Genomic DNA, 13,279 nt, shown 5'->3' with positions numbered 1-13,279 from the left:
GAGGTAATATCTGGCCCAGAGATATATATTTGCATGTCATCGGCATAGCAATGGTATTGAAAACCATGAGATTCTATGAGTTGGCCTAGGCCAAGGGTGTATATGGAGAACAGGATGGGTCCTAGGACGGAGTACTATCAGGAGTGGAGAAGGCGTTCCTCACCGCTCTCACAGTACAGCACAATAGACACTACTGTGAGGAAGGGCGTTCCTGACTGACTATCAGAAACGCCCTTCTGACAGTGAAGAGCTACGGTACCGGCACCGATAGTTCTTTACCCAGGGAGCAGATTGTGAAAGCCAACAGTGCGCTGAATTCAGCGCACTGTTGGCTTTCTAGCGGTGTATAAAACCACATGTGCCCCAGGTGGTGAAAGGTCCTCTTTAACTAATCCTCTACTGAATATTCTAAAGCCTCATCTGACACTATTACTGTAAATCATGACTCCCAACTTTCAAAAGACTGAAAGAGGGACCAAATGCGTAGCGCACTATGTGCTATTCCCATCAATATCTCTTTGTGCCCCCTCCAATTGTGCCTACACTATACAGTCCCTCTCCAGTTGCCTCCACACTATACCATCCCACTCAAGTTGCCTCCACACTATACAGTCCCTTCCAGTTGCCCCCACAGTATACAGACTCTCCTCAATTTGCTCCCACACTATACAGTCCCTTCCGGTTGCCCCCACAGTATCCAGTCCCCCTCTAGTTGCCCTCACAGTATACAGTCCCCCTCTAGTTGCCCCCACAGTATACAGTCCCACTCTAGTTGCCTCCACACTGTACAGTCCCTTCCAGTTGCCCCCCACAGTATACAGCCCCACCCAGCTGCCCCCACACTGCATAGAGTAGTTGGAGACAGGATATACAGATTAATCAGCGGGCTTAATGCCATGATTTCTGTTCAAGCTATGTATCCGACAGATAGGATTTCTCTGGCAGCTACAATAAATTCCCGGCACTCCACCAATATGAAAGCAAAGTTAAAGGTTTTACTGGCAAGGTAAGCCAAGACCAGGAATCTCATGGCACAATTGATCAATAAAGTACAGATGGTTCATCTTTCAAGCATTTGATTAGTACAATGTTTTACATACACAGTAGCAGTGGCGGCCATTTTTTTCAACAATCTCACAGAGGCAAAAAGATGCAGGTAGGTGTGAGGGCAAGTATCCTGAATATTTTTTTTTAGTTGTTATTTTTTGGCCTATTCCCGGAGACAACCTATCGCGTTTAAATGACCTGTCCTGATTCCTGATATATACTTAGTAAATACTTGAATTCCCCATAAAATAATAATTCTCTTCTTAGAACTTTGCACCGTTCCTCTGTTATTTTGTACTAGAGTCTGTAAATACATTGACAACTAGATGCGACATTTCCTTTGTCAAAGGGACACAGGGGCGTAACTACCGGGGTAGTAGCTGCCACAGGGCCTGGTACATTAGGGGGCCCGGCGACTGCTGCTACTTCTACTGTAGAGTTACTCCAGCCAGTAACGTGCCCTATTTACTTACCGATCCTGGCAGGGACCAGGATCAGTAAGTGACACTGCGGGCCCTACAAACACTATTATTATACTTGGGGGTCTTTTCAGACCCCCGAGTATAATGATCAGAGGCCCAGGAGAGGTAAGGGAACATAAAAAAACAGTGTTACTTACCTCTCCGGGCAGGCTTCGGGCCTACTTGTGTGACGTCCTACTTGTGCGACGCAGGCCCCCCGGGTCAAGTGACATCCCGGATGTCATTAAAGATGGCCGCCATCGGCGGAGACTGCAGGGATAGGTAAGTAACAGTGTTTTTTTATGTTTGTATCCTTCCTGGGTCTCCAATTATTATACTCTGTGGTCTGAAAAACGGCCACAATGGGGCATAATAGTGTGTGCAGGGGCGACTATGGGGTATAATACTGTGTGCAGGGTCCACTGTGGCGTATATTACTGTGTGCAGGATCCACTGTGGTGTATATTACTGTGTACAGGGGCCACCATGGGACCCCGCCATTCCTAGTTATGCTACTGAACAAGCCGCAACATAATCTGACACTGTCACTAGCGATCGAAAAAGTAATAAATTGTGCAGGGATACCCATAACTAGCAACGAACCCCACCCATCGATAATTAATGAGCTAAATTAGACCTATCCTAAGTTAAGGGAATACATTTTTGCTGTTGGATAACCCATCCATATAACAATACATGTAATCTAATTTTCCCCCACTAGAGGAAGTCACTACATTTGGTTTTATATACTGTAGTTGACTATAAACTGTACAAATCCATGTGTAGGAAGTTCCCTCTAGGGGTAGATACATACATAATTATATCCTATAACTTAGGTTTAGCTTCTTTTCCCACAAGAGGGGTTCCAGGTATTAGGACCCTCTCCCCTAACTGTACGGCACATAAGTAAGAAGAAGTAAAGAATCAAGGGTTATCAGGAACATAACATACCTCACAACCGTCCCGGATTCCACGGGACATTCACGATTTTGGTGTCCTGTTCCGCGGTCCCGGTCAGTGGGAGGTATGTCCCAGTTTCAAGGCTTTAACGCTGCGCTCCGGCTCCTGCATGTGTAGTCGTGATGTGATGACTATGTGAGTGAGTGAGAGCTGCGGGTGAGCATTGGAAGGGTGTGTATAAGTGTTTTTTGTGTTAAACATTGAGGGGAACATAATGTAGGAGGCTAATGAAACTGTGGGCAGATGAAGGAGGGGAGAACGGCATGAAACTGTGGGCAGAGATGGGGGAGACATGAAACTGGGGACAAATATGGAGAGAGGACATGAAACTGGGACAGATATGGAGGGGGACATGAAAATGGAGGCAGAGATGGGGGGACATGAAACTGGGGACAGATATGGAGGGGGGACATGAAACTGGGAAAGCTATGGAGGGGGACATGAAACTGGGGGCAGATATGGAGGGGGGACATGAAACTGGGGGCAGATATGGAGGGGGGACATGAAACTGGGGGCAGATATGGAGGGGGGATGTGAAACTGGGGACAGAGATGGGGAGACATGAAACTGGGGGCAGAGATGGGGGACACGAAACTGGGGATCTGCATATACATCTCTGTATATGCGCAGTATACCCAGGTGTGCCCCAAAGAGAGCAGAGAGGAGTCAGCAGCAGCCTGTGCCGTATATACAGGAGACAGTGCACAAAGAGACTTCCGGGGTGCACGGAGAAGGCTCATTAGCATATGAATAAAAATTGACTTATTCAAAATCTACTGAGGCAATTTACATACAAAAGGTACGTGTGGAATAGCCTTTCTAGAAAACCTAGGATCCTGTACGTGGCGAACACTTCTACCAGCAGGACATTTTGGTGATGGAGTTACACTATCAGGGTCATTGGAGTGCAGCGATGTTGGAAGACTACTGTTGGACGCTTCAGCATGATTTGTCAACTCATCAGTATAAGCGGAAGTCCACAGCCAAGAAATTTAAACCATGAACATGTTTAACAAATTTTTGCACATATTTTACAGCTATTAGACTTCAAACCGAATTTTTGTTTATCATATAATTATGTATCTATCATTTCAGTAGCTATGGCCACGTTCATATTTACATTTAAAATTCATGTAGCAATAACTTTTAAAATACAAGTTTTTTTGCAAAAATTACATTTCTTATGTTTTGAATTAATTAATTGAAATATAAAATTTAAGATCGTGGATATTTTAAGAATGGAGGGTGATACAGAAATACGGATTGCATATTTGAAATCAGCATGTTCAAATTGACTAAGATCGATTGTATAAGATATCCGCGGAAAGTTTTTTTTTGTTGTGTAGTGTTATTAATCACCCCATCAAAAACCCCACACCCAACCAGCCCACGTCTTGAAGTTTGTAAGGCTAAGATCACACTTGCGACGCAGTGTCCACCGGAAAATCTCCTCCAACAGTTTCAGTTTTAGGCTAAGGCCCTGAGTAGCGAGCCACAGCCAAAAACCATGGTAGACGACACATCAAAATTTTTCCTGCAGCCAGCACTTTTCACAGAAAGTCCGCGGACTTTCGGGCTTCCATTATACCTATATGGATACCTCACGCATTTCCACAGGTATAATTGACATGCTGTGATTTCCAAAAACATAAGCATTTTTTACTTCGCAGCATTTTCGCTGCAAATTTTTTTCTGCAGTGTGTATAAGGATGAATTAGCCAGAATCCCATCCACTCTGCAGAAATTGCAGTTAATGAAAAATGCCACAGTTTTTGCCACCACCAATGCAAAATCGCTGTGTTTGCATTACGTGGGGCCCTGGCCTTAAAATGACCAACATTCAAAAGGCCCCATTATAGTCAATGGGGTCCATCAAACTCCATGTGTTACTGCTATTTTAGTGGTCCACCTGTCTGGACCTCCAATGGACTGAAACAACTGAGAGGCCATGCTAGTGTGAACCTAATGTAACCTGCTGGAAGTTGAGAGTAAGTTGTATTAAGAGACAAGACCTCAAGGCCTTTGACTTACTTTAAGTATATAATAAGATGATAAGAAAGCCTTTATGAGGACATAGTTCATATTAATGGATAACCTGTAGTGACAAACAGGTTATTGCATAGTGACACAGTGCTGTATTATCATGTCTGTATATACTGTATTCAGCTTATTGTCATAGAAAGTGTATAACGCTAACATGTAAGAGTGGAAGGGAAAGCCAATATTATTGGTCAACACAATGGAGCAGATTTATTAATGTTAGGGTGACTGTAAGGGCGTTATACTGTATGGGAGCACACATAGAAATGTATGGAAATGGGCAGAATTAGAGTGGACATGGGTGGGGCTAAATTTGCAGCACACATTCCGTCTCTCTTTCTGTCTTTTGAAAGTTTGGAGGTACTGTATGTATTTGTCATGTTGCCTAGAGCAACCCGTCAGGCTTTGATTTCATAAAACTGCTGTGAAATAGGTTGCTATGGGCAGCAAATCGTTTTCTATTGGGCGGTTTAACTAATAAAGATACGTGTCTTTCAAGAAAGGCTGTATATGGCTACACTGCCCAATAACGGCACTACAACCCATTACATGGGGTGGTCAGACAACACAACCTTAGTAACCAGGCAATCTCAGATTTCCAGAGCCTCGTGCCACCATTTTTTTCCTGCTATAGCAACACAATATAATACAGATATATAGATTGGTAGAACCTCCCAAAAATGAATCTCAGGCCCAACTTTCAAAGAACTGAAAGAGGAGAAAAAAACGTGCAACATGGACCATGTTTGCAATGTGGCTCCACCAATTCTCATCCATGTCCCTTTGATCCCCACACAGAATAATGGCTCCATAGTGGCCCTTCCTTGTGACCCTCACATTATAATATCCACCTAACACTAATATCCAATATTCTAACATTGACCTTTTCCCCCTTCCCCTACACTCCTACTATAGCCGTTGGCTATACAACGTCTCAAAGTTTTAATAGCAGTAATAGACATTGTCTGCCTTCCATGTCACAGAGGAGGGAAACAGAGGCGCAAATTTTTTGTGACATTGTACTGTCAAATACTGTCTGTCCTTGCACTCTCTGATTTGTAAAATGCTGCGGAATATGTTGGCGCTATATAAAGTTATTATTATTTGGAAAGTGATCGTCTTAGGCTAGGTTCACATCTGCGTCTCAATCGTTCGGGACGTACGGGGAACCTGAACCGCTGGAAGAGTGGTTACCGGTTACCGATTATAGACTATAATGGGGTCCACCAGGTATCCATCAGGTTTCCGTCATTTTTATAATGAAGCTGGAGGAGAAGAGTCCTCCATGCAAAATTTCACTCTCCAATGATTTTCGGCAGTTTCTGTGGAGGAGTTGGCTACAATACAGATGTGAACCTAGCCTACTCCATTAGTAGTTGTTACGTAATAATACTATAAGTTACATAGTAGATGAGGTTGGATAAAGACATGAGTCCATCAAGTCCAACCTATAACCCTACAATCCCTACAGTGTTGATCCAGGGGAAGGCAAAAAAAAACCCATGAGGCTCATGCCAATTGCCCCATTTCAGGGGAAAAAATTCCTTCCCAACTCCAATTCTGGCAGTCAGTATAAAACCCTGGATCAACGTGTCCTTATAATCTAGAGTCCATAACCTGTTATATTTTATCTTCAAAAAAGGCATCCAGGCCCTCTTTGAACTTGTTTAGTGAATCCACCATCACCACTTCCTGGGCAGAGACTTCCATAGCCTCGCTGTTCTTACTGTGAAGAATCCCCTTCTATGTTTCTGGTGAAACTTTCTCTCCTCCAGACGTATAGAGGATGTCCCCTTGTCACTGTCACTGGTCTAGGAGTAAAAAGATCCTTAGAAAGTTCTTTGTATTGTCCCTTCATGTATTTGTACATTGTTATTAGATCTCCCCATAGACGTCTTTTCTCTAAGCTGAATAACCCAAGTTTGTTAATCTATCGTTGTACTCCAATCCACCCATTCCCCTAATCATTTTGGTTGCCCATCTTTGCACTTTTTCAAGTTCACTTAAGTCTTTCTTGTATATCGTTGCCCAAAATTGCGCACAATATTCTAAGTGTGGCCGTACCGGTGAAATAAAGTTAAAATCCATTTTTTAAACATGATAAAAGATTTTGATTTCCCTCAAACAGAAGCCCACAAATATTTAATCTCAAAGGTTTTTAATATAAGTAACAACATTATCTACGGCCAGCTTTCCAGACACCACCTCCGGATGATCAAAGAAGCTGACAATTCCATGGAAGCCATCTTTGACATGATACCATGTAACCGGGACGCCGTTATCCTCCAGCCGTTTCTTGTAGAGTATCCCATCATCACGGAGAACATCAAACTCACATGTCAGTATGTAGGCCTTTGGTAGTTGCCGGATCACAGCGTCATCAGAAAACAATGGAGAGAATGGAAAGTCAAAAACTTTCTTAGCTTTCTCATAAACCTCTTTATTAAAAGGCGCCATGATGTGTGGTTTGTAGCCTTTTACCATGAACTCCTCAGAACTCAACCATTTGCTTAACTTCTGTCTTATTTCAGGTGGAACATGGCTGCCCTTTGAAAGTTCTTTCGCTAAAGAAAAATCACCACCAATGTATGATAATAAGTAATATAAAGAGTACTTTTGGGGTAACAAAGGGACCATCTTGTTTTGTTGGTGTGAGGGTAAGTTAAAGTCAGCTCTCTGGACACCTGGATATATCATCACCTGGGCAAGAGGCTTTGGGATATCTGATCTACCCACAAGGGCCTGACAAATCCCAGCAGTGAGATTACCCCCAGCACTGTCTCCACATATTATAACAGAAGAAGGATCGACTCCATGTTCTTGTGCCGTCTTCAGAAAGTGAACTGTAGCTGTGAGACAGTCATCAAATGCGGCAGGACATCTGTGTTCTGGTGCCAGGCGGTAACTAAAATCAATAATAAAAAGTTTGTCATTGTCTTAGATAAATATGGGAAGTAAGGGTTAATACCTGGATAATAAAGGATCCAACACCCCTACCCAGATCTCCCTGTTGAAAAGTAATCTGCATATGAAATTAAGGAATCCCGTTCCCACAAAAAGGAAAGGGTTGCAACACTCAGGAGGGGCCAGGGCTGGTATCACGGTAATATATCCGATGTGGCCGGCTTGCAGGGAGTCCCTGGGTCCCGAATGTGCACCAAATCTCCCTTTTGATGTCCCCGACTACCCTCCCCTGCGTGATATCTGACAATGACAACAGACAACCAGGCTTCGGGGGTAATCGTTGCTTTTCTTTTTACTAGCAGGACAAAGTAATACAAATGTACATATGGAGGACTTCTTCACATACAACACAGCGATCTTTGTAGGTAGTGTCCACTTAGCAGAGGATGGGGCAGAATGCTTTGGATAGTAGTTGCTTGGCAGTTAACTTGTATATACTTGTAAAGATGGCCTGTATCCAGGGGGTTAGTCCTCAACAAACTGGGTACACGTATATAGAAGAGGAGATACAATTCGGCAGCGGGAGACCCGCGGGACACAAGGAACGGACACAAGGAAAAGACAGGGCACCGAACAGTAGGGGACAGGAAGTGGCTTAACGAGCTTAATCTATTCTTCAATAGATTCGACTCCAAGCAAATGCTCCCTCCACCAGCATGTCAGCCAACCGCCCTCCCCTCACACACCAAGACCCAACCCCCACCGAACTGCGGTCAACTGCAATCTGACTATCTGATTCTGCAGGAGTCTCAGGTGTGTAAGGAAATGAAGAATATTAGAGCGAACAAAGCGGGGGGACCTGATGGTATAAGCGCAAGAGTTCTTAAAATGTGCAGTGACCAGCTGTGTGGTATTATAACGCACATGTACAATATGAGCCTGAAGCTGGGAGTAGTACCTCAACTGTGGAAAACATCTTGCGTGGTACCAGTCCCAAAGAAACCCAACCCGATGGGCTACAATGACTACCGACCAGTAGCACTGACATCACACCTGATGAAGGTCCTAGAGAGACTGGTCCTGACACACCTACGCCCCCTAGTGAGCTCCGCTCTGGACCCCCTCCAGTTTGCCTACCGGCCAGGCATTGGGGTAGATGATGCCATCATCCACCTTCTTCATAGAGCTCTCTCTCACCTGGAGAAACCCGGGAACACTGTGAGAATAATGTTCTTTGATTTCTCTAGTGCTTTCAACACCATTCAGCCAGGGCTACTGAGGGAGAAGCTGAACCTTGGTGGTGTGGACCATCACCTGTCCAACTGGATCCTAGACTACCTGACAAACCGCCCTCAGTATGTGAGAGCCCAGGACGGTGTGTCTGACACTGTGATCTGTAGTACGGGGGCACCACAAGGTACAGTGCTTGCCCCATTCCTCTTCACACTGTACACTGCTGACTTCAGGCACAACTCATCCAGCTGTTACTTACAGAAGTACTCCGATGACTCTGCTATAGTCGGCCTTATCACTGATGGCGACGATAGGGAATACAGAGACTTAAACCGGGATTTTGTTGAATGGTGCCAGCAGAACCAGCTCAGGATTAATGCTGGGAAGACCAAGGAGATGGTGGTGGACTTTAGTAAACGGAGAGGTGCTCCGACCCCGGTGGAGATCCAAGGAACATGTATTGAGATAGTCAGGACCTATAAGTACCTGGGCGTGCTCCTCAACAATAAAGTAGACTGGGCTGATCACCTGGAGGCGCTGCACAAAAAGGGCCACAGCAGACTCTACCTGCTCAGGAGGCTGAGGGCCTTCGGAGTCCGGGGGACACTTCTTAGGGCCTTCTTCAACTCTGTGGTTGCCTCAGCCATCTTTTTCGGTGTGGCCTGCTGGGGAAGCAGTATATCAACCAGGGACAGAAATAGACTTGACAGGCTGATCAGGAGGGCCAGCTCTGTCCTGGGGAGCCCCCTGGACCCAGTACAGGTGGTGGGTGATAGAAGGATACTGTCTGTGGTGACCTCCATGCGGGAGAACAAATCCCACCCCATGTATGGGACCCTGATGGGACTTGGCAGCACTGTAAGCGACCGTCTGCTTCACCCCAAGTGTGAGAAGGAGCGCTATCGCAGGTCCTTCCTTCCAACCGCGACCAGGCTGTATAATCTACATCAGACCAAACGAAGATCACTCCGCACAGAGAACTAAATGATTATGACGATGACCATGAGGTCTTCCTCTTTCTCTTCTGTTTTTTTTTTCCTTAGCTGCCATGGACTCCTAGTATATCTTCTCTTCTCAGCTTATCTGTGTCTACGTCTGTAATATATTACTCTGTATTATCCTGTATCTGTATTACTATGCTGCTGTAACACGCTGAAATTTCCCCAATGTGGGACTATTAAAGGATTATCTTATCTTATCTTAATAGCAATAATTACTGTTGCAATAATACATGGTGCCCAATGAAACCAATGAGCTATGGTCAAGCTGGGTCAAGTAGGAGATACACTTTTTTTTTGCACCTCCTCGTCTACCTGTCAGGACTTTAGTATAACAAATAGGGCAGGTACCCAAACACAACCATTCAGGTTCCAGCTCTCATATACTGTAGTAATTGTACGATTACACCTTTTCACACTAGCTTTCACAATATCAGCAATTGATTCCATTGAAACTATTACACACATCTTATCACTAAAGGAAATATTAGAAGAATTATGTCACCTTACCCAACAGAGACAACCACAGCTCCCGAATTCTTCGTTACGTATCGGCAAAAACTATCATATGTGTCTAAAATCAAATAAAAGAGATTTCATATCCACTGGCTTACACGGTACAAAGACATTTTTTCTTATTAAAATCAAATAAATAAATAAGACATTGGTTTCTGGGATCATCGTCCATCAGTGTCAAAAAATCTCATAGATTAGAATGTGTAAAAAACAAAAAGAAAAAAATTAAAAAGTGCTGCTGAAAATGTTTGGCTGCAAAACTTCCTGGTTTCTATTTCCTGTTTGTGGGAGTGTCAGTACTTTACAAGGAAGTCTCTCCAAGCCTCTGCACCTCCTAGCAGTTTTTCATTCATGTCCAGTATAATTACAGTATTTACTTATGTATGTGTATAATAAGATATGTATATAGATGTGAGAATAGAAAATCAGACGGCACTGCCAAAAATATGGTGCAATATGGTGAGTTACAGCATTTCAGCTTGTATACAGAAGTCTTTCTCAAGCTCGGGACTAGGATATCTATATACTTCTGTATAATATATATGGCTTGTCCTCGGTTGGAATCAGCGCCGCACCTCCCATGAGGCAACCGCTTCAGGCGGCGCTATGTCGGGGCCCCAGGGAGGGCGACATTTTTGCTAACCTAAGCCAGTCCAGGACAAGCTGTCCTGGCTTAGCACCGAGCGGTGGTTTGGGGAGGCCACTGGAGCAGCGCTGCTCCAGCAGCCTCCCCTCACGCTCAGGCAGATAGCAGGCCCTCTCCGTGGCACGGCCCTCTCCGTGCCTGCTCTCTGCCGGCGAACGGCGCTAAGCCCCGTCCCTTCAATTCGCCACGCCCCCTCTTCTCAGCCACGCCCCGCTCCGCCCCCTCCTCCCGGGGGGGGGCAGCTTTCTGTAGTTCGCCTCGGGCGGCGAAAGGGGCAGGTTCACCCCTGGTTGGAATAGTATACATATTTTTACAATGGGCTCAACATGAGTAATATTTGCCACTGTATCAACCAAATCTGTAAAACTTCAGTTGGATCATCCAAAAATCTAACGTGTTGACTATATGACTATATCTAGATATCCAGATTTTTTGGGGGGGAGGGACAAAAAGCTCTTTCTATAAATCTATCTTTGAATCACAGGCTTTGACTTGCTTACCAATACTTCCAAAAACATATCCTCCTCCATGAAAGAACATGACTCCTTTTCTGCCGCCAGCAGAAGGAGATCGAGGCTGGTAGACTCTCACTGGAACTCCTTCAAATTGTAAGTCTTTCTTGAAGATTTCTGGATCGTTCTTCAGCTTTGGAATGGCTGTTTTTTGTAGAAAACGAAAAAGCTGGAAAGTGTTTGACACTCCAACTTTATCAAGAATATCTCCCTAAAGATTGAGGAACGAAACAGAAAATGAAGAGAGTTATCCTACAAAGACCATCTTTAGTGAAGGTTTCCCAACACAATCAGATATTGATGGGGAGGCCACCATTGTAAAATGCAGCACAGAGAATTAGATCTATTACATTGTACCCATTGAAATCAGGTGGCATCCATGATGTCAGTATTCCTCCAGTGTAGGACTGTGGTAACAGAGCAACAAAGTCAGCGGGACTGAAAAATTTCGGTTTGGAGGGGGCTATTGTTCCACCTCTGAACAATAGCCCCCTCCAATAGTCCAATAGTGACAGCCATAGACCTCATGGAGAGGACCACATGCTTGCATCTCTGCCACTTTGGTTAGATAGTGCAACTGACCTGCTATCAGGGAATTGTGTTTCTTGTGAGCTTCCAGAAAAAGAAAATAGAAAAAAGAATAGTTACATCTTCTAAGTAAAGATGTTATGCCAAACTGAACAACATCAAACTATCTAGGGAAGATGTCACTGACTGCAGAGCCAGGTTTAGACTCTCTTTAGATGATGCTGCAGTTTTAGTTGTGGACTCCTGCAATAGTCAAAAGAGTTTTCCAGAGAAAATAATGGATAACTTATCCTTAGGATAGGTCATCAATTTAAAGATCAACAGGGGTTGGACACTCCGGCCACCAGACAATCAGCTATTGGAAGAGGCTGTAGAATTCTAGTATCTTCAGTACTAACCAAACACAGCACAATACATTTGTGCAACCACTAGACCTGGTATTACAGCTCAGCCCATTGGCTTGAATGCACCTGAGCTCAGGGAGAGACACTGTTGCTTCAAACAGCTAATCCGTGGAAGTCCTGAGTGTCAGACCCCCACTGATCTTCAATTGATGACCTAACCTATGGATAAAAGTCCCAGAAAACCCCTTTAAATCATTTTATTTTTTTTTTAATGTAGATTGTGAGCCCCATATAGGGATCACAATGTACTTTTTTTTTCCATTTAAGTATGTCTTTGTAGAATGGGAGGAAATCCACGCAAACACGGGGAGAACATACAAACTCCCTGCAGATGTTGTTCCTGGTGGGATTCCAACCTAGGACTCCAGCGCTGCAAGGCTGCAGTGCTAACCACTGAGCCCCCCCCCCCCTTAAATAATTTATGTAAAACAAAGATACCTTTGCCTAGCACATTGCAATACTAAATGACCACGGCTTCTATGTGACTTTTTAGATGTGGCTTTCGCTATACAAGTTTCAGAGGCAAATCATGACAAATCCACAGCAAGTTCATGGAAACTTCAAGGTTTCATAAAATTCCTATGTATTATTTGGTTGTAGCAGCAAAAAAGGTTCTATGTAATCTAGCCATAGCCGGCATTCTGAGGTCTGTAATGTAATATACAGTGTAAACTGTATGAGTAAGAAACTCAAATTAAGATCCAGGGCACAAACTCACCAGAATGAATGCAGCAGTAAAAGCGGTATGAATGCTCCGAAGTAATTTAGGATTTGCAATCCCTGGTGGGATATCTACTTTCGAGGATTCGTACCAAGTTAACCCAAAAAATATCAGCAAACACAAGACAAATATAATGGTAATTACTCCCAGCGGAGCAGATAATACTCCCAGCATTGTTGCAGCTTTTCTTGTTTGTGTTGTCACTGGGAATCTTTGCACTTCCTGGATACTCCCCCTAGTAAGGTGAAGAGTTACGGGTTGTTGGAAGGAGATCCTCCCTCTGGAGTCAGAGATCTAGTCTGTTCAGTG

General features: G+C 44.2%; 2 protein-coding genes across 2 annotated transcripts in view; both read right to left on the bottom strand.

Annotated features, from left to right (window-relative positions):
* LOC142210586 (arylacetamide deacetylase-like 4) overlaps positions 1-13,279 on the bottom strand; it is a 54,827-nt gene that overhangs the window by 16,310 nt on the left and 25,238 nt on the right. The gene's annotated exons all lie outside the window — the stretch shown is intronic.
* Positions 6,657-13,158, bottom strand: LOC142210590 (arylacetamide deacetylase-like 4). The gene is made up of 4 exons (XM_075279860.1): positions 12,968-13,158; positions 11,306-11,528; positions 10,154-10,217; positions 6,657-7,413 (listed from the first exon to the last, which is right to left on the bottom strand). The coding sequence occupies exons 1-4, from the start codon at positions 13,142-13,144 to the stop codon at positions 6,657-6,659; spliced, it is 1,221 nt and encodes a 406-aa protein (XP_075135961.1). The 5' UTR covers positions 13,145-13,158.

The sequence above is a fragment of the Leptodactylus fuscus genome, chromosome 6, assembly GCF_031893055.1.
Source record: "Leptodactylus fuscus isolate aLepFus1 chromosome 6, aLepFus1.hap2, whole genome shotgun sequence".
NCBI lineage: Eukaryota > Metazoa > Chordata > Amphibia > Anura > Leptodactylidae > Leptodactylus > Leptodactylus fuscus.
This window is presented reverse-complemented; position numbering and strand designations above follow the sequence as displayed.